Source organism: Scyliorhinus canicula, chromosome 9 (genome assembly GCF_902713615.1).
Source record: "Scyliorhinus canicula chromosome 9, sScyCan1.1, whole genome shotgun sequence".
Taxonomy (NCBI): domain Eukaryota; kingdom Metazoa; phylum Chordata; class Chondrichthyes; order Carcharhiniformes; family Scyliorhinidae; genus Scyliorhinus; species Scyliorhinus canicula.
Window position 1 is genome coordinate 93,310,048 of NC_052154.1, and position 21,624 is coordinate 93,331,671.

General features: G+C 53.3%; 1 protein-coding gene across 1 annotated transcript in view; it reads left to right on the plus strand.

Moving 5' to 3' along the window:
• Positions 1–17,813, plus strand: part of LOC119970908 (septin-7-like) — a 95,149-nt gene extending 77,336 nt beyond the window's left edge. The window contains exons 10-13 of the mRNA XM_038806017.1: positions 5,780–5,905; positions 11,757–11,892; positions 15,457–15,602; positions 16,639–17,813. Of these exons, the coding sequence (XP_038661945.1) occupies positions 5,780–5,905; positions 11,757–11,892; positions 15,457–15,602; positions 16,639–16,678 (448 nt within the window). The 3' untranslated portion in view covers positions 16,679–17,813. The remainder of the gene's footprint in view (positions 1–5,779; positions 5,906–11,756; positions 11,893–15,456; positions 15,603–16,638) is intronic.
• The last annotated feature ends 3,811 nt before the right edge of the window (positions 17,814–21,624 follow it).

The window sequence follows — 21,624 nt, forward strand, 5'->3', positions numbered from 1 at the left end:
GATTCTGGGTTGATGAGTGGAGAATGTGCTGTGATTCTGGGTTGATGAGCGGGGAATGTGCTGTGATTCTGGGTTGATGAGTGGAGAATGTGCTGTGATTCTGGGTTGATGATGATGAGTGGGGAAACTGTTGTGATTCTGGGTTGATGATGAATGGGGAATGTGCTGTGATTCTGGGTTAATGATGAGTGGGGAATGTGCTGTGATTCTGGGTTGATGATGAGTGGGGAATGTGCTGTATTTCTGGGTTGATGATGATGAGCAGGGAATGTGCTGTATTTCTGGGTTGATGATAAAGATAGAAAATGGGTGACCAACAGAAAGAGCAAGAGAAGGAAGGCAGTGCAGGTGTCCCCTGCGGTCATCTCCCTGCAAAACAGATATACCGCTTTGGATACTGTTGAGGGAGATGGTTCACCAGGAGAAAGCAGCAGAAGCCAGGTTCATGGCACTGTGGCTGGCTCTGCTGCGCAGCAGGGCAGGTAGAAAAATGGCAGGGCTAGAGTGATAGGGGACTCGATCGTAAGTGGAATAGACAGGCGGTTCTGTGGACGCAATCGAGACTCCAGGATGGTAAGTTGCCTCCCTGGTGCAAGCGTCAAGGATGTCTCGGAGCGGCCGCAGGACATTCTTGGGGGTGGGGGGGGTGAACAGCCAGCTGTCGTGTTGCACATAGACACCAACGATATAGGTAAAAATGGGATGAGGTCCTTGCAAGCTGAATTCAGGGAGTTAGGAGTTAAACTAAAAAGTAGGACCTCAAAGGTAGTAATCTCAGGATTGCTACCAGTGCCACGAGCTAGTCAGAGTAGGAATGCCAGGATAGATAGGATGAATGCGTGGCCCGAGAGATGGTGCAAGAGGGAGGGATTCAAATTCCTGGGGCATTGGGACCGGTTCTGGGAGAGGTGGGACCAGTACAAACCGGACGGTCTGCACCTGGGCATGACTGGAACCGATGTCCGAGGGGGTGTGTTTGCTAGAGCTGTTGGGGAGGGTTTAAACTAATGTGGCAGGGGGATGGGAACCGATGCAGGAAGTTGGAAGGTAGTAAAACAGGGACAGGAGCAAAAGGAAGTAAGGGGGAAAGTGCAAGACAGAGAAGACATAGTCAAAAATCAAAAAGGGCGACAGTACAAGGTACAGTGACTAACGGGAGCACAGTGAATAGGCCCAGTAATACTAAAAGGAGTAAAACTGGAGATGTTAAGATTCAAAACAGAGGTAAAAAAACCCAACATAAGTGTACTTTACCTGAATGCTCGTAGTATTCGGAATAAAGTAAATGAGTTGGTGGCGCAAATCATCGTGAATGACTATGATTTAGTGATGATGTGGAGATGCCGGCGTTGGACTGGGGTGAGCACAGTAAGAAGTCTTACAACACCAGGTTAAAGTCCAACAGGTTTGTTTCAAACACGAGCTTTCGGAGCACGGCTCCTTCTTCAGGTGAATGGAAAGGCTTGTTCCAGAAATGTTTATATAGACACAGTCAGAGATGCCCCGGAATGCGAGCACCTGCAGGCAATCAAATCATCAAAGATGCAGAGAGAGAGGTAACTCCAGGTTAAAGAGGTGTGAATTGTCCCAAGCCAGTTCAGTCGGTAGGCCTCTGCAAGTCCAGGCTTGTTGGTGGGGGCCGAATGTAATGCGACATGAATCCCAGATCCCGGTTGAGTCCGCATTCATGCGTGCGGAACTTAGCTATAAGTTTTTGTATGCGTTTTGCAAAAACTTATAGCTAAGTTCCGCACGCATGAATGCGGACTCAACCGGGATCTGGGATTCATGTCGCATTACATTCGGCCCCCACCAACAAGCCTGGACTTGCAGAGGCCTACCGACTGAACTGGCTTGGGACAATTCACACCTCTTTAACCTGGAGCTACCTCTCTCTCTGCATCTTTGATGATTTGATTGCCTGCAGGTGCTCGCATTCCGGGGCATCTCTGACTGTGTCTATATAAACATTTCTGGAACAAGCCTTTCCATTCACCTGAAGAAGGAGCCGTGCTCCGAAAGCTCGTGTTTGAAACAAACCTGTTGGACTTTAACCTGGTGTTGTAAGACTTCTTACTATGATTTAGTGGTCATTACTGAAACATGGTTAAAGGATGGTCACGACTGGGAATTAAATATCCAAGGGTATCAAACTCTTCGGAAGCACATAGTGGATGGTAAGGGAGGTGGTGTAGCTCTGTTATTTAAGGATGACATCCGGGCAATAGTTAGGGATGATATCGGTTCTATGGAGGATAAGGTTGAATCCATTCAGGTGTAAATCAGGAATAGTAAGGTGAAAAAGTCACTGATAGGAGTAGTCTATCGCCCACCAAATAGTAACGTTATGGTGGGGCGGGCAATAAACAAAGAGATAACTGATGCATGTAGAAATGGTACAGCAGTTATCATGGGGGATTTTAATCTACATGTCGATTGGTTTAACCAGGTCGGTCAAGGCAACCTTGAGGAGGAGTTTATAGAATTTATCCGCGATAGTTTCCTAGAACGGTATGTAATGGAACCTACGAGGGAACAAGCGGTCCTAGATCTTGTCCTGTGTAATGAGACAGGATTGATTCATGATCTCATAGTTAGGGATCCTCTCGGAAGGAGCGATCACAATATGGTGGAATTTAAAATACAGATGGAGGGTGAGAAGGTAAAATCAAATACTAGTGTTTTGTGTTTAAACAAAGGAGATTACAATGGGATGAGAGAAGAACTAGCTAAGGTAGACTGGGAGCAAAGAGTTTATGGTGAAACAGTTGAGGAACAGTGGAGAACCTTCCAAGCAATTTTTCACAGTACTCAGCAAAGGTTTATACCCAGAAAAAGGAAGGACGGTAGAAAGGTGGAAAATCGACCGTGGATATCTAAGGAAATAAGGGAGAGTATCAAATTGAAGGAAAGAGCATACAAAGTGGCAAAGATTGGTGGGAGACTAGAGGACTGGGAAATAATTAAGGGGCAACAGAAAGCTTCTAAAAAAAGCTATAAAGAAGAGTAAGATAGAGTATGAGAGTAAAATTGCTCAGAATATAAAAGCAGACAGCAAAAGTTTTTACAAATATATAAAGCAAAAAAGAGTGGCTACGGTAAATATTGGTCCTATAGACGATGAGAAGGGAGTTTTAATAATGGGAGATGAGGAAATGGCTGAGGAACTGAACAGGTTTTTTGGGTCAACCTTCACAGTGGAAGACACAAATAACATGCCAGTGACTGATAGAAATGAGGTTATGACAGGTGATGACCTTGAGAGGATTGTTATCACTAAGGAGGTAGTGATGGGCAAGCTAATAGGGCTAAAGGTAGACAAGTCTCCTGGCCCTGATGGAATGCATCCCAGAGTGCTAAAAGAGATGACTAGGGAAATTGCAGATGCACTAGTGATGATTTACCAAAATTCACTAGACTCTGGGGTGGTCCCGTTGGATTGGAAATTAGCAAACGTGACACCACTGTTTAAAAAAGGAGGTAGGCAGAGAGCAGGAAATTATAGGCCAGTGAGCTTAACGTCGGTAGTAGGGAAGATGCTGGAATCTGTCATCAAGGAAGAAATAGCGAGGCATCTGGATAAAAATTGTCCCATTGGGCAGACGCAGCATGGGTTCATAAAGGGCAGGTTATGCCTAACTAATTTAGTGGAATTTTTTGAGGACATTACCAGTGCAGTGGATAACGGGGAGCCAATGGATGTGGTATATCTGGATTTCCAGAAAGCTTTTGACAAGGTGTCACACAAAAGGCTGCTGCATAAGATAAAGATGCATGGGATTAAGGGTAAAGTAGTAGCATGGATAGAGGATTGGTTAATTAATAGAAAGCAAAGAGTGGGGATTAATGGGTACTTCTCTGGTTGGCGAACAGTAGATAGTGATGTCCCTCAGGGATCCGTGTTGGGCCCACAATTGTTCACAATCTACATAGATGATTTGGAGTTGGGGACCAAAGGCAATGTGTCCAAGTTTGCAGATGACACGAAGATCAGTGGTCAAGCGAAAAGTGCAGAGGATACTGGAAGTCTGCAGAGGGATTTGGATAGGTTAAGTGAATGGGCTAGGGCAGGGGTGGGCAAACAAAAGTGGGGAATGTGCTGTGTTTCTGGGTTGATGATGAGTGGGGAATGTGCTGTGTTTCTGGGTTGATGAGTGGGGAATGTGCTGTGTTTCTGGGTTGATGAGTGGGGAATGTGCTGTGTTTCTGGGTTGATGATGACTGGGGAATGTGCTGTGTTTCTGGGTTGATGAGTGGGGAATGTGCTGTGAATCTGGGTTGATGATGATGAGTGGGGAATGTGCTGTGTTTCTGGGTTGATGAGTGGGGAATGTGCTGTGTTTCTGGGTTGATGATGACTGGGGAATGTGCTGTGTTTCTGGGTTGATGAGTGGGGAATGTGCTGTGTTTCTGGGTTGATGATGACTGGGGAATGTGCTGTGTTTCTGGGTTGATGAGTGGGGAATGTGCTGTGTTTCTGGGTTTATGAGTGGGGAATGTGCTGTGTTTCTGGGTTGATGATGACTGGGGAATGTGCTGTGTTTCTGGGTTGATGAGTGGGGAATGTGCTGTGATTCTGAGTTGATGATGAGTGGGGAATGTGCTGTGATTCTGGGTTGATGATGAGTGGGGAATGTGCTGTGATTCTGGGTTGATGATGAGTGGGAATGTGCTGTGATTCTGGGTTGATGATGAATGGGGAATGTGCTGTGATTCTGGGTTGATGATGAGTGGGGAATGTGCTGTGTTTCTGGGTTGATGATGAGTGGGGAATGTGCTGTGATTCTCGGTTGTCGATGAGTGGGGAATATGCTGTGATTCTCGGTTGTCGATGAGTGGGGAATGTGCTGTGTTTCTGGGTTGATGAGTGGGGAATGTGCTGTGTTTCTGGGTTGATGAGTGGGGAATGTGCTGTGATTCTGGGTTGATGATGAGTGGGGAATGTGCTGTGGTTCTGGGTTGATGAGTAGGGAGTGTGCTGTGGTTCTGGGTTGATGATGAGTGGGGAATGTGCTGTGATTCTGGGTTGATGATGAGTAGGGAATGTGCTGTGGTTCTGGGTTGGTGATGAGTGGGGAATGTGCTGTGATTCTGGGTTGATGATGAGTGGGTAATGTGCTGTGGTTCTGGGTTGGTGATGAGTGGGGAATGTGCTGTGTTGTGCTTCTGGGTTGATGGTGAATGAGGAATGTTCTCTTTTTCTGGGCTGGTGAATGGGGAATGTGCTGTGTTTCTGGGTGGTTGATGAGTGGGGAATGTGCTGAATTTCTAGGTTGATGATGAGTGGGGAATGTGCTGTGATTCTGGGTTGATGGGTGGGGAATGCGCTGTGATTCTGGGTTGATGAGTGGGGAATGTGCTGTGATTCTGGGTTGATGATGACTGGGGAATGTGCTGTGATTCTGGGTTGATGGGTGGGGAATGCGCTGTGATTCTGGGTTGATGAGTGGGGAATGTGCTGTGTTTCTGAGTTGATGGGTGGGGAATGTGCTGTGATTCTGGGTTGATGATGAGTGGGGAATGTGCTGAATTTCTAGGTTGATGAGTGGGGAATGTGCTGTGATTCTGGGTTGATGATGAGTGGGGAATGTGCTGTGAATCTGAGTTGATGATGAGTGGAGAATGTGCTGTGAATCTGAGTTGATGAGTGGAGAATATGCTGTGTTTCTGGGTTGATGATGAGTGGGCAGTCTGCTTTGTTTCTCCGTGTTGATGGTGTTGAGTGGGAAGTTGTGTGTTGAAGACCATGCTTTGATGGAAATATGATGTTTTATTGTAGGACGCATATGCAGGATCTTAAGGACATCACTAATAACGTACACTATGAGAATTACCGAAGTCGCAAGCTGGCAGCCGTGACTGGCAATGGGGTTGATGCCAATAAGACTAAAGGACCACTCACCAGGTCAGTGTTTTAAATGTCTGTTATAAGGCAGATAACCAAACGTATCTTCCCACTGTTTGGTGAGCAAAATGGAAATTTGTGATTTAGCTCTGTGTTGGACTTGAGCAGGGAAACCTGGAACAGTAGAACATTCACTGGATGTCTATTGAGCTCTCAGGATGGTAATCTGCCGTCTTTAACTGGAGTTACCTAGGCGTAACTCCAGACCCTGCGCGGTAGCACAGTAGTTAGCACTGCTGCTTCACAGCTCCAGGTTCCCGGGTTCGATTCTAGGCTTGGGTTACTATCCTAGAATCTACGGCACGGAGACAGGCCCTTCAGTCCAAACTGGTCCATGCCAACCAAACTGCCCATCTAAACTATCCCCATTTGGCCCATATCTTTCCTATCCATGATATGTAGATTCCGGCATTGGACTGCGGTGAGCACAGTTAGAAGTCCTACAACATTAGGTTAAAGTCCAACAGGTTTGTTTGGAATCACTAGCTTTCGGAGCGCAGCTCACTCACCTGATGACGGAGCAGTGCTCCGAAAGCTAGCGATTCCAAACAAACCAGTAAGACTTCTTACTGTTTCCTATCCATGTATCTGTTGAAATGTCTTTTAAATGTTGTCAATGTCCCTGCCTCAACCAGTTCCTCCAGCAGCACGTTCCACATACGTACCACCCTCTGTGTAAAAAAAGTTGCTCCACAGGTTCCCATTAATTCTTTCCCCTCTTAACTTAAACCTATGCCCTCTAGTTCTCGATTCCCCAACCCTGGGAAAAAGACAGAGTGCTTTCACCCTATCCATGCCTCTCATGGTTTATACACCTCTGTAAGATCATCCCTCAGTCTCCTATTCTCCAAAGAAAAATCTCTCCCTATAGCTCAGTCCCTTGGGTCCTGGCAACATCCTTGTAAATCTCTTCTGCACTCACTGCAGTTTAATAACATCTTTCCTGTAGCAAGGTGACCAAAACTGAACACAATTCTCCAGGTGCGGCCTCACCAACGTCCTGTAAACTGCAACATAACTTCCCAACTTCTATACTCAATGCCCTGACTGATGAAGGCCAGCCTGCTAAAAGCCTTCTTCACTGTCCTATCTACCTGTGACTCCACCTTTTTGAGAACCGTGCACCTGAACTCCGAGGTCCCTCAGTTCCATGATACTCCCTAAGTTCCTAACATTCACCGTGAAAGTCCTACCTTGATTTGACTTTCCAAAATGCAACGCCTCACACTTATCTGTATTGAACTCCATTTCTCATCCCACTTCCCCAGCTGATCAAACTCCTGCTGCAATTTTTGATAACCTTCCTCACAGTCTACAAAACCACCTATTTTAGTGTCATCTGCAAACTTACTGATCTTGCCTTGTACATTCTCATCCAAATCGTTGCTACAGTTAACAAACAGCAATGGGCCCAGCACTGACCCCTGAGGCACACCAGTGCCTCCAGCCCAACAAGCATCCTTCCACGGTTACCCTCTGCTTCCGGCCATCAAGCTAATTTTTATCCAATTTGCCAGCTCTCCCTGGATTCCATGTGATTTAACCTTCCAGAGCAGCCTACCATGTGGAACTTTGTCAAAGGCATCACTGAAGTCCATATAGACTACGGCCACTGCCCTGCCCTTATCAACCTTCCTGGTCACTTCATCAAAGAGCTCTGATGAATTTGTGAGGCATGATCTCCCATGCACAAAGCTGTGCCTAATCAGATAGGATCAAGGAAAACCCTCAGGCTTTCTATAGGTATATCAGGAACAAAAGAATGACTAGAGTAAGATTAGGGCCAATCAAGGATAGTAGTGGAAAGTTGTGTGTGGAATCAGAGGAGATGGGGGAAGCGTTAAATGGATATTTTGCGTCAGTGTTTACACTGGAGAAAGACAATGTTGTCGAGGAGAATACTCAGGTTCAGTCGACCAGGCTAGATGGAATTGAGGTTCAAAAGGAGGAGGTGTTAGCAATTTTGGAAAATGTCAAAATAGATAAGTCCCCTGGGCCAGATGGGATTTATCCTAGGATTCTCTGGGAAGCCAGGGAGGAGATTGCAGAGCCTTTGTCCTTGATCTTTATGTCGTCTTTGTCGACAGGAATTGTGCCGGAAGACTGGAGGATAGCAAATGTTGTCCCCTTGTTCAAGAAGGGGAGTAGAGACAACCCTGGTAATTATAGACCTGTGAGCCTTACTTCGGTTGTGGGTAAAATGTTGGAAAAGGTTATAAGAGATAGGGTTTATAATCATCTTGAAAAGAACAAGTTGATTAGCGATAGTCAACACGGTTTTGTGAAGGGTAGGTCATGCCTCACAAACCTTATTGAGTTTTTTGAGAAGGTGACCAAACAGGTGGATCAGGGTAAAGCTGTTGATGTGGTGTATATGGATTTCAGTAAGGCGTTTGATAAGGTTCCCCACGGTAGGCTATTGCAGAAAATAAGGAAGTATGGAATTGAAGGTGATTTAGCGGTTTGGATCAGTAATTGGCTAGCTGAAAGAAGACAGAGGGTGGTGGTTGATGGCAAATGTTCATCCTGGAGTTCAGTTACTAGTGGTGTCCCGCAAGGATCTGTTTTGGGGCCACTGCTGTTTGTCATTTTTATAAATGACCTGGAAGAGGGTGTAGAAGGATGGGTTAGTAAATTTGCAGATGACACGAAGGTCGGTGGAGTTGTGGATAGTGCTGAAGGATGTTATAGGATACAGAGGGACATAGATAAGCTGCAGAGCTGGGCTGAGAGGTGGCAGATGGAGTTTAATGCGGAAAAGTGAGAGGTGGTTCACTTTGGAAGGAGTAACAGGAATGCAGAGTACTGGGCTAATGGCAAGATTCTTGGTAGTGTAGATGAACAGAGAGATCTCGGCATCCAGGTACATAAATCCCTGAAAGTTGCCACCCAGGTTAATAGGGCTGTTAAGAAGGCATATGGTGTGCTAGCCTTTATAAGCAGGGGGATTGAGTTTCGGAACCACAAGGTCATGCTGCAGCTGTACATAACTCTGGTGCGGCCACACCTGGAGTACTGCGTGCAGTTCTGGTCACCACATTATAGGAAGGATGTGGAAGCTTTGGAAAGGGTTCAGAGGAGATTTACTAGGATGTTGCCTGGTATGGAGGGGAGGTCTTACGAGGAAAGGCTCAGGGACTTGAGGTTGTTTTCGTTTGAGAGGAGAAGGCTGAGAGGTCACTTAATAGAGACATATAAGATAGTCAGAGGGTTAGATAGGGTGGACAGTGAGAGTCTTTTTCCTCGGATGGAGATGACCAACACGAGGGGACATAGCTTTAAATTGAGGGGTGATAGATATAGGACAGATATCAGAGGCAGTTTCTTTACTCAGAGAGTAGTAGGGGTGTGGAACGCCCTGCCTGCAACAGTAGTAGACTCGCCAACTTTAAGGGCATTTAAGTGGTCACTGGATAGACATATGGATGAAAATGGAATAGTGTAGGTCAGATAGGCTTCAGATGGTTCCACAGGTCGGCGCAACATCGAGGGCCGAAGGGCCCGTACTGCGCTGTAGTGTTCTATGTTCTATGTTCTAACCCTGTCTTTCCAAATGCCTGTATATCTTATCCCTCAGAATCCTCTCTGGTAACTTACCCAGCACAGATGTTAGGCTTACCAGTCTATAATTCCCAGGTTTTTCTTTGCAGCCCTTCTTAAATAAAGGCACAACATTTGCTACCCTCCAGTCTTCTGATACTTCACCCGTGACTAACGATGAAATATCTCAGCCAATGCTCCCGCAATTTCTTCCCTCACCTCACACGGTGTTCTTGGATAAACCTGCTCAGGGCCAGGAGATTTATCCATTTTCATACATTTTAATATGTCCATCACCTGCTCTACTGTAATAATAATAATCACTTATTGTCACAAGTAGGCTTCAATGAAGTTACTGTGAAAAGCCCCTAGTCGCCACATTCTGGCACCTGTTGGGGAGGCCGGTATGGGGATTGAACCAGCACTGCTGGCCTTGTTCTGCATTATAAACCAGCTGTTTAGCCCACTGTGCTATACCAGCCCCTACTGTAATGCAAACTGTCCCCAATATATCGCCATTAACCTTCCCCGGTTCCCAAGCCTTCATGTATTCCACGGTAAACACAGCAGAAATATTCATTGTGAACCTTGCCCATCTCCTGCGGTTCCATGCATATGTGTCTACCTTGGTCCTTGAGGGGTCCTGTTCTCTCTCTAGCTTTTCTTTTTCCTTTAATGTACTTAAATAATCCCTTTGGGTGTTCTTTCCAAGAGCCGGTGCAGACTCGAGGGGCCGAATGGCCTCCTTCGGCACTGTAAATTCTATCGGGCAGCACAAGTGGATAGCACAATTGCTTCGCAGCTCCAGGGTCCCAGGTTCGATTCCGGCTTGGGTCACTGTCTGTGCGGAGTCTGCACGTTCTCCCTGTGTGTGCGTGGGTTTCCTCCGAGTGCTCCGGTTTCCTCCCACAGTCCAAAGATGTGCAGGTCAGGTGGATTGGCCATGGTAAATTGCCCTTAGTGTCCAAAATTGCCCTTAGTGTTGGGTGAGGTTATGGGGATAGGGTGGAGGTGTTGACCTTGGGTAGGATGCTCTTTACAAGAGCTAGTGCAGATCGATGGGCCGAATGGCCTCCTTCTGCACTGTAAATTCTATGATAATCTATGATTCACCTTAATCCTCTCAGCCAAAGTTACCTCATGCCCCCTTTTTGCCCTCCTAATTTCCTCCTTGTATCCTCCTTCTGTATCCACTGTACACCTCCAGGGAACATTATAAAGTACTCTGCATCCCAGACAATCCTGAGTGCATCCAGCTCCCTAACTTGGTCTCCCAGGAGCTGCAGCTGGGTGCACTTCCCACAGGTGTAGTCATCAGGGACAAGGGAATTCTCTCTGAGCTCCCACATCCTACAGGAGGAGCATGTCACTGCCCGCATTGCCATCCCAACTGCACCAAGACTGAACAGGAAAGTTAAGAGGACTTTACCTGAGATTACCTGTACTCTGCTGAGACACCACTTGCCAAAGCCTCCCCACTCAAACACTCTGCTACAAATTTTCTAACAGCGCACCTCTCTCCCCTCTTCCTTTTTCTTTCACTTACTTTTGGTCCTCAAAGTGACTGTTAGAGGAGGAGGGAGGGAGGGAGGCAAATACTGAAGTAGTGTTTGGTGTTTAACTGTCCCTTGACAATAGCTCCTCCACAAACCACTTTCTGGAAGCACTGACCGCCCGATGCAAACCTTGCCCGCTACAGCCAGTTAGCGCCGCCGCTCTGCTGGTCTGTGCGGTGTCTGCATGTTCTCCCCGTTTCTGCGTGGGTTTCCTCCGATGATCCAGTTTCCTCCCACAAGTTCGGAAAGACGTACTTGTTGGATGAATTGGACATTCTGAATTCTCACTCCGTGTGCCTGAACAAGCCTGGAGTGTGACGACGAGGGGATTTCCACAGTAACATCATTACAGTGTTGATGTAAGCCTATTTGTGACAATAATAAATATTATTATGTGGTAGAATTTTAGATGCCCACAAAATGGCCAAACGAGCTACTCAGTTGTATCATAAAATTCAAAGAATAAAAACAGATCCACTTGGGAATCAAAAATGACAAAGGCACATTGTGGACCCTTCAAAGTCCTCCTCTATTGTATGTGGGGTCTTGTTTTGAAATTGGGAGAACTGTCCAACAGACTGGCCAAACAGTGTCTGTAAGTATGATTCAATGAGTCTCCCTATATCCCAGTGACCTTCATCCCCTTCCAAAGTATGTGTTGACCCACTCTCAGCTGATAGGATCATGTGAACTGTGCAGCATTGGCCTTCCAGGCTGGGATCCATGCTCCAGTAATTTGCTGTGTTAAACGGCAGGAGTCCTTTGGCAGAAATGGAGGAGGAGCGTCGAGAGCATGTGACCAAGATGAAGAAGATGGAGACGGAGATGGAACAAGTCTTTGAGATGAAGGTTAAAGAGAAGAAACAGAAACTGAAAGACTCTGAGAATGAGGTAACATGATCCCAGTTGACCCGTCCCTTCCTTACTGTCTACCTCCGCCATCAACTGTGCCTCAGGCTCTCTTTCCCTCCCCATGCCGCTCACCTTCGGTGCCCGCAACAGCCATCCTAAACTCTTCGCCACTCGTCACAACCTACTCGCCATCTCTTTCCCCCCTTCCCCAGACCGCTCAGCTTCTCTTTTCACCCCACCCATCCAGCCCGCTCCCGGTCTCTTCCCCCACCCAGCCCGCTCACCGCCTCTTCCTCCCAGCCCGCTCACCGCCTCTTCCTCCCAGCCCGCTCGCCGTCTCTTTCCCCCAGCCCGCTCCCGGTCTCTTCCCCCACCCAGCCCGCTCACCACCTCTTTCCCCCAGCCCGCTCCCGGTCCTTGCCCCACTCAGCCCGCTCACCGTCTCTTTCCCCCAGCCCGCTCCCGGTCTCTTTCCCCACCCAGCCCGCTCCCGGTCTCTTCCCCCACCCAGCCCGCTCCCGGTCTCTTCCCCCACCCAGCCCGCTCGCCGTCTCTTTCCCCCAGCCCGCTCCCGGTCCTTCCCCCACCCAGCCCGCTCACCGTCTCTTCCCCCCAGCCCGCTCCCGGTCTCTTTCCCCACCCAGCCCGCTCGCCGTCTCTTTCCCTACCCAGCCCGCTCCCGGTCTCTTCCCCCACCCAGCCCGCTCGCCGTCTCTTTCCCCCAGCCCGCTCGCCGTCTCTTTCCCCAACCCCCTCGCCGTCTCTTCCCCCACCCAGCCCGCTCGCCGTCTCTTTCCCTACCCAGCCCGCTCCCGGTCTCTTCCCCCACCCACCCCGCCCGCCGTCTCCTCCCCCCAGCCCGCTCGCCGTCTCTTCCCCACCCAGCCCGCTCCCGGTCTCTTCCCCCACCCAGCCCGCTCCCGGTCTCTTCCCCCACCCAGCCCGCTCGCCGTCTCTTTCCCCCAGCCCGCTCGCCGTCTCTTTCCCCCAGCCCGCTCGCCGTCTCTTTCCCTACCCAGCCCGCTCCCGGTCTCTTCCCCCACCCAGCCCGCTCGCCGTCTCTTTCCCCCAGCCCGCTCGCCGTCTCTTTCCCTACCCAGCCCGCTCCCGGTCTCTTCCCCCACCCAGCCCGCTCGCCGTCTCTTTCCCCCAGCCCGCTCGCCGTCTCTTTCCCCCAGCCCGCTCGCCGTCTCTTTCCCCCAGCCCGCTCGCCGTCTCTTTCCCCCAGCCCGCTCGCCGTCTCTTTCCCCCAGCCCGCTCCCGGTCCTTCCCCCACCCAGCCCGCTCACCGTCTCTTTCCCCCAGCCCGCTCCCGGTCTCTTCCCCCACCCAGCCCGCTCACCGCCTCTTCCTCCCAGCCCGCTCACCGCCTCTTCCTCCCAGCCCGCTCGCCGTCTCTTTCCCCCAGCCCGCTCCCGGTCTCTTCCCCCACCCAGCCCGCTCACCACCTCTTTCCCCCAGCCCGCTCCCGGTCTCTTCCCCCACCCAGCCCGCTCGCCGTCTCTTTCCCCCAGCCCGCTCGCCGTCTCTTTCCCCCAGCCCACTCGCCGTTTCTTTCCCCCAGCCCGCTCGCCGTCTCTTTCCCCCAGCCCGCTCGCCGTCTCTTTCCCCCAGCCCGCTCCCGGTCCTTCCCCCACCCAGCCCGCTCACCGTCTCTTTCCCCCAGCCCGCTCCCGGTCTCTTTCCCCACCCAGCCCGCTCGCCGTCTCTTTCCCCACCCAGCCCGCTCCCGGTCTCTTCCCCCACCCAGCCCGCTCGCCGTCTCTTTCCCCCAGCCCGCTCGCCGTCTCTTTCCCCAACCCGCTCGCCGTCTCTTCCCCCACCCAGCCCGCTCGCCGTCTCTTCCCCCACCCAGCCCGCTCCCGGTCTCTTTCCCCCACCCAGCCCGCTCGCCGTCTCTTCCCCCAGCCCGCTCGCCGTCTCTTTCCCCCACCCAGCCCGCTCACCGCCTCTTTCCCCCAGCCCACTCACCGTCTCTTCCCCCACCCAGCCCGCTCCCGGTCTCTTTCCCCCACCCAGCCCGCTCCCGGTCTCTTTCCCCACCCAGCCCGCTCACCGCCTCTTTCCCCCAGCCCAATCGCCGTCTCTTTCCCCCAGCCCGCTCGCCGTCTCTTCCCCCACCCAGCCCGCTCCCGGTCTCTTCCCCCACCCAGCCCGCTCCCGGTCTCTTTCCCCTACCCAGCCCGCTCACCGCCTCTTTCCCCACCCAGCCCGCTCACCGCCTCTTTCCCCCAGCCCAATCGCCGTCTCTTTCCCCCAGCCCGCTCGCCGTCTCTTCCCCCACCCAGCCCACTCCCGGTCTCTTCCCCCACCCAGCCCACTCCCGGTCTCTTCCCCCACCCAGCCCGCTCCCGGTCTCTTTCCCCCACCCAGCCCGCTCACCGCCTCTTTCCCCCAGCCCAATCGCCGTCTCTTTCCCCAGCCCACTCGCCGTCTCTTCCCCCACCCAGCCCGCTCACCGTCTCTTCCCCCACCCAGCCCGCTCGCCGTCTCTTTCCCCCAGCCCGCTCGCCGTCTCTTTCCCCCAGCCCGCTCCCGGTCCTTCCCCCACCCAGCCCGCTCACCGTCTCTTTCCCCCAGCCCGCTCGCCGTCTCTTTCCCCCAGCCCGCTCGCCGTCTCTTTCCCCCAGCCCGCTCCCGGTCCTTCCCCCACCCAGCCCGCTCACCGTCTCTTTCCCCCAGCCCGCTCCCGGTCTCTTTCCCCACCCAGCCCGCTCGCCGTCTCTTCCCCCACCCAGCCCGCTCCCGGTCTCTTCCCCCACCCAGCCCGCTCGCCGTCTCTTTCCCCCAGCCCGCTCGCCGTCTCTTTCCCCCAGCCCGCTCGCCGTCTCTTTCCCCCAGTCCGCTCGCCGTCTCTTCCCCCGCCCAGCCCGCTCGCCGTCTCTTTTCCCCACCCAGCCCGCTCGCCGTCTCTTCCCCCACCCAGCCCGCTCGCCGTCTCTTTCCCCCACCCAGCCCGCTCGCCGTCTCTTTCCCCCACCCAGCCCCCTCGCCGTCTCTTTCCCCCACCCAGCCCACTTGCCGTCTCTTTCCCCCCAGCCCACTCGCCGTCTCTTCCCCCACCCAGCCCGCTCGCCGTCTCTTTCCCCCACCCAGCCCGCTCGCCGTCTCTTTTCCCCCACCCAGCCCACTCGCCGTCTCTTACCCCACCCAGCCCGCTCGCCGTCTCTTTCCCCCACCCAGCCCGCTCGCCGTCTCTTTCCCCCACCCAGCCCACTCGCCGTCTCTTACCCCACCCAGCCCGCTCGCCGTCTCTTCCCCCACCCAGTCCGCTCGCCGTCTCTTCCCCCACCCAGCCCCGTCACCGTCTCTTTCCCTCAGCCCACTCGTCGTCTCTTTCCCCCAGCCCGCTCGCTGTCTCTTTCCCCCTGCCCACTCGCCGTCTCTTTACCCCAGCCCACTCTCCATCTATTCGCCGCCACCCCCCCCCCCCCCTGCCGGCCCTTTCGCCATCTCTTTGCCAGCCCTCTCTTTCCCGCCTTTCTGAGTATTCCTCGCTTCCATTCTACCTCCGTGATCTCACACTCTCCGCACTGTGCCTTTCAGCAGTGTCCAATGTCCCAAGCTCTCTCTGCCACTCCTTTTCTGTCACCTCACCTGTAGCTGCAGCGACGACATGAACAAATGAAGAAGAATCTGGAGGCTCAGTACAAGGAGCTTGAGGAGAAACGGAAACAGTTTGAGGAGGAGAAAGCATCATGGGAAATGGAGCAACGTTTGTTGGAACAGCAGCGGCTTGATATCTCAAAGTAAGTGTCACTGATTGTCGAGAAGTGGGGCGCGTGAGAGGGTGAGGCAAGTGTCAGAGCCCAAGAGGAGCGCGTGTGAGAGTGAAGGGGTCACGTGTGAGATCAGGGAGGGAGGGGGGGGGGGGGGCGAGAGGCCGAGAGCGTGCGGGCGGGGAAGGGGGTGTGCACGCCAGAGCATGGCGTGCACGAGAGCGTGGGGATCGTGTGATGAGAGCGACGGGGGCACGGGTCAGAGGCTGGAAGGGTGCGTATTCGATGTGCATGCGTCAGACCAGGGGGGGTGCGCGGGTGGTCGCGGGGGTGCAGCAAGGGTGGGGTGCACGCGGCATTTGCAAGAGCCCGGGGCAGGTGTGAAGCAAGGGTGAAGGGCGGGTTGTATGGCGCGCTTGAATGTGCATGTGGGAGAGCGAAGGGAGGTGTGAGCATGTGTGAGAGCGAAGGGGTGGCTGCGTGGTTCGAATGAGGATGAGGGGGTGGTGCAAGCGAGGGTCGTGCGCAAGTGGGAGGAACTGTGCGCGCGTGCAGAGCGATAGAGGGGATGGGGCACGCTAGAGGGGGGAGCCATGTGGGACAATGGGGGTGTGAGCAGCCATGTGAGCAAGAGAAGGGGGTTTTGGCGCGTGCACGTGTGGGGGGGATGGGGGGGCGATGCGAGAAGAGGAGGGCCATGCGAGAAAAGGGGGGCTTTGGGTGTGCCAGTGAGGGTGTGGCGGCGCCTGAGCAAGATGGGTGCAGCGCGAGACGTTTAGACCCAGGAGACGTGCGGACGCAGGGGAGGGAAAGGGAACCCGGCGCGCAAGAGGGAGAGGGCACCACGTGTGTAGGAGAGAGGGAGTGTAGAGGAGGGAAAGGGGCACATGCACGATGGGGAGGGGCAGGGACACGCAAGTGAGAGAGGGCTTGCCCCCCATCTCCCCTGGCCCCTCACGCCCTCGCACTCTCCCAGGTTGTTGTTGGGTGTCTGTCCCTCAGCAGCTTGCCCTGGGTGTTAGTGATTGAGTGAATCAAACTGAGACTTTTCTCTTCAATTCCTCAGAACAATGGAGAAAAATAAGAAGAAGGGCAAGATTTTTTGAAGCTGTTTCTGGCTGACATCATTGTCCATCCTTCAGCTTCTGGCCGCCAATAAAAGCCGCTCATCACACATTTACTGAACTGCGTTTGTACCACAGGACAATCTACATAGGATCCAAGCATTGAGCTCCTCAATCAGTCTCTTAATGCAGCATTTTAAACTCGTAGTAATCACGAGTCACACAGGGTAAGGGAAGATTGTTAACGGCTGCCACATTGCAACACTCCTTGCACTGACCTCTCTTTGATTAAAGGGCAAATCACAGGCTTCCCAATCCCTATCTGCTTGCTGTGCTCATAAACGTATCCCTTGCATGCTGCCTGCTCATAAAGCAAGTCACCATTCATCCAGGAGCCAGACTAAACCCTCGCGCAAATCCAGACATTTATTTTCCCTCTTCGTATCGGCTGAGTACTGATCTTGTTGGAGTTCGCCAAGTGTCGGGGGATGTGTTCTGTGAGTATGTGGAATCTGCAACTTTGATCAGTCCTGATGTGGAATTGGGCAGACTGCAACCCATGGTCAGATCACAAACTTATTACTGAGAGGGAAGGGGATCCCATTCAGTTACCATGCTCAGACTGATCATCCCACAGAACAAAGCTCATCTGGTTGTAGTTGTGATTCGTGTATCGGTGACACAATAGTCCTGAGATTTGTGTATTACCAATGGAGTGAAGGAGAACCACCTCCTAATAATTGACTATTTGTGTAAGTTGTTCGCCTCTTGTTTTACCAGTGACACTGCAACAGTTTAGAAGGTTTGCATGATTTTTATTGTCTAACTGCTGCTTGTTATAGTGTTTGTTTTTATACAAAATTGCAGAGCAGCAGATGATGTGGTTTGCCCTCACGCAGTATTACCCTGTGATTGTGCTGAAGGGACAGATCAATTCTGAAACTTTGAGTAGCCTGTAGTAACGATTTGCTAAATGTGTCATCCCTCTTGACCAGTATATTCTTCAAAGGTAATCAAAAGCTGCAGCTTCTCACTCCTTTCACACTCTCTCTGCCCCCTCAACCCCTTTCCTGCCCCTTCCATCCCCCAGCCACCTTTTTTCCCTCCCCTTCCCCAACCCTACACCCTTCCCCCCTACCACCTTACCACCCACACTACCCCTTTCCCCCACCCTACAGCCTTCCCCCCCACCCTACAGCCTTCACCCTACACCCTTCCCTCCCACCTTACCCCCCCACCCTACACCCTTCCCCCCCACCCTGCCCCCTTCCCCCACCCCGCCCCCTTCCCCCACCCCGCCCCCTTCCCCCACCCCGCCTCCTTCCCCCCCACCCTACCCCTTCCACCCCCACCCTGCCACTTCCACCCCCACCCTGCCACTTCCACCCCCACCCTGCCCCCTTCCCCCCCACCCTGCCCCCTTCCCCCCCACCCTGCCCCCTTCCCCCACACCCTGCCCCCTTTCCCCCACCCTGCCCCCTTCCCCACACCCTGCCCCCTTCCCCTTCCCCCCCACCCTGCCCCCTTCCCCCCCACCCTGCCCCCTTCCCCCCCACCCTGCCCCCTTCCCCCCCCACCCTGCCCCCTTCCCCCCCCACCCTGCCCCCTTCCCCCCACCCTGCCCCCTTCCCCCCACCCTGCCCCCCTTCCCCCCACCCTGCCCCCTTCCCCCCACCCTGCCCCCTTCCCCCCACCCTGCCCCCTTCCCCCCACCCTGCCCCCTTCCCCCCACCCTGCCCCCTTCCCCCCACCCTGCCCCCTTCCCCCCACCCTGCCCCCTTCCCCCCACCCTGCCCCCTTCCCCCCAACCCTTCCCCCCCACCCTGCCCCCTTCCCCCCACCCTGCCCCCTTCCCCCCCACCCTGCCCCCTTCCCCCCCCACCCTGCCCCCTTCCCCCCCCACCCTGCCCCCTCCCCCCCCCCCCCACCCTGCCCCCTTCCCCCCCCCACCCTGCCCCCTTCCCCCCCACCCTGCCCCTTCCCCCCCACCCTGCCCCCTTCCCCCCCACCCTGCCCCCTTCCCCCCCACCCTGCCCCCTTCCCCCCCACCCTGCCCCCTTCCCCCCCACCCTGCCCCCTTCCCCCCCACCCTGCCCCCTTCCCCCCCACCCAGCCCCCTTCCCGCCCCCACCCTGCCCCCTTCCCGCCCCCACCCTGCCCCCTTCCCGCCCCCACCCTGCCCCCTTCCCCGCCCCCACCCTGCCCCCTTACTCCTCCCTACCCCTTCCCTCCACTCTGCCCCCTTCCCCCCACCCTACCCTTTCTCCCCCCCCCACCCTACCCCCTTCCCCCACCCTACACTCTGCCCCCTTCCCTCCACCCTGCCCCCTTCCCTCCACCCTGCCCCCTTCCCTCCACCCTGCCCCCTTCCCTCCACCCTGCCCCTTCCCTCCACCCTGCCCCCTTCCCACCCCACCCTACACCATTCCCTCCCCACCTTCCCCCCCCACTCTACCCCCTTTTTCCCACCCTGCCCACTTCCCCCCTCCCTACACCCTTCCCCTATCCCCTTCCCCCATCCTACCCCTTCCCCCCCCCTACCGACCCCCTTTCCCCCCACCCGACCCGACCCCCCCTTTCCCCCCCACCCGACCCCCTTCCCCCCACCCGACCCCCTTTTCCCCAACCTCCTCCCCCCCCCCCCACCCGACCCCCTTTTCCCAACCCCTCCCCCCCCCCCCAACCCCTTTCCCACTTCTGTCGCCGTACCCCATCTCTCTTCTCCCCCCCCCCCCCCCCCCCCCCCCCTCTCCAACTGGGCGTGCTGGTGAGGGTGCAGGTGCTCCTCAGGGAGACAGCATCGGCCCATGTGGATCTTTCCTGGTCGATCCATATCGCTTCTCCCCCAACATGTCAGTGACAAGGCCTGGAATAGTTTGAAAGAACGACTGAAACATTGAATCAGACTCTCATTCTTTTGGGCGTTTATTGTAAGTTCTAAAGATGAGCTTTGAAAAATAAGCTTTACTTCAAATTTTATAATTATCATTGCTATCTGGTCTGTCTGTAAAACAAAGATTAAAGTCTACAGTATCAAATACTCATTTCTCAGTTCAGTGATATACCTCTTTATTGTAATAAACAGTGTGATATTGCTAACACTTCACATTGCACACATCTGCACACGCAAACACAGTCAAGGCATGGGGGGGGGATTTGAAAACAAGGATAAAAATGTTAAAATGGAAGCAATGCTTAAATAGGAGCCTTGATATGAGGCCAAGGGTAGTGAATGAACAGGACTTGTGTGTTTGAATACGTCAGCAGATTATCATACAGAAAAGCCAGCAATTACCAGTGAAGGCCTCACCCACCACTAACTCAGCATTCAGCCAGGACATTTTGACATCTCAAAAGATGGCCAGGTCACTGTGAAAGTACCAGGGAAGCCTCCCTGGAGAACTACAAGTGTCAGACACAAGGCTGCTGACATGATCCAAGAAAGGCTCCCAGAACCAGCAGTAGGCTGCATCATCACTCCGAAGGTTGCTCCGATAAGGTAACAATTTTGGTCAACAGCCATTCCCTAGAAATTGAGGTTGATACGGGAGCAGCCATCTCAATCATTAGGGAACAGATCTTCCGACATCTCCATGTGGACGACTTGTCCCAGGACTGCAAGACGCCACAGCCAAATTGGCCACATATACAGGGGAACCATTGAAGATTGTGGGGACCACTATGACTCGGTTACCAAGGGCAGCAGACAGCCTAACTTGCACTCAAAGATGTACGAAGACCAGGAACCAGCGTCCTAGGCAGAGACTAACCCCAGAGGAGCCATCTGGATTGGCTACAAATTTTTATACTCTGAACCGGTGGACTGTATGAGGTAATTGAAATGAAATGAAAATCGCTTATTGTCACAAGTAGGCTTCAAATGAAATTACTGTGAAAAGCCCCTAGTCGCCACATTTGGGCGCCTGTTCGGGGAGGCTGGTATGGGAAATTGGCAAATACCCCGAGGTATTCCAAGAAGGCCTTGGTAGAATAATGGGAGCAAGAGCAAAGATTTATGTGGACCCTGACACCCTACACTATTTCAGGGCACAGTCAGTCTATTGGCTGCACCAGTCGTCCCCGTCCTCAAGTCCGACAAATAAGTCTGCCTTTGCAGGGACTATAATGGTTAAAAAAGTCTTATGTTTAGATCGGCCCCCAGACCACGCATAGAAGATCTATATGCCAAACTGGCAGAGGCCCACTATTGTCACCCCTGCACACGATTTGAAAAAACACCGTAAGTGGTTGTGGCTGAAGCAGCAGTTACTCTCGTCAAACATCCTGCTGCATTACCCAATAGAGATGTGATGCCTCTCCATATGGTGTAGGGGCAGTCCTTTCCCATTGATGGAACAATGACACAGAACTGCAGCGCATGTATCCAGAACCTTGGCGGACACGGAAAGACGTTATTCTTGAAAAATAATTGGCTTTTGTTTTTTGGGTATAGAACATACAGTGCAGAATGAGGCCATTCGGCCCATTGAGTCTGCAGTGACCCACATAAGCCCCCACTTCCACCCTATCCCCGTAACCCAATAACCTCTCCTAACCTTTTTGGTCACAACGCCAATTTATCATGGCCAATCCACCTAACCTGCACGTCTTTGGACTGTGGGAGGAAACCCACGCAGACACAGGGAGAATATGCAGACTCTGCACAGGCAGTGACCCAGCGGGGAATCAAACCTGGGACCCTGGAGCTGTGAAGGCACTTGTGCTACTGTGCTGCCCATATGTTCATATTCATATGTCTACAGTCGACATTTCACAACTGTAACAGACCATAACCCCCTGCTGGGCTTTTTTCAAAGAGGATAAAGTGATTCCCCCCACCCCCATCGGCTCGGATCCAATGTTGGACATTGTTAGCAGCCTACGAATACTCTCACTAGCATCACCCAGGAATGCACATAGCCAACATGGATGCCCTGAAACACCTGCCGCTGCCCACAAGCTTGACCGCTCTGTCGGCATTGGAAGAA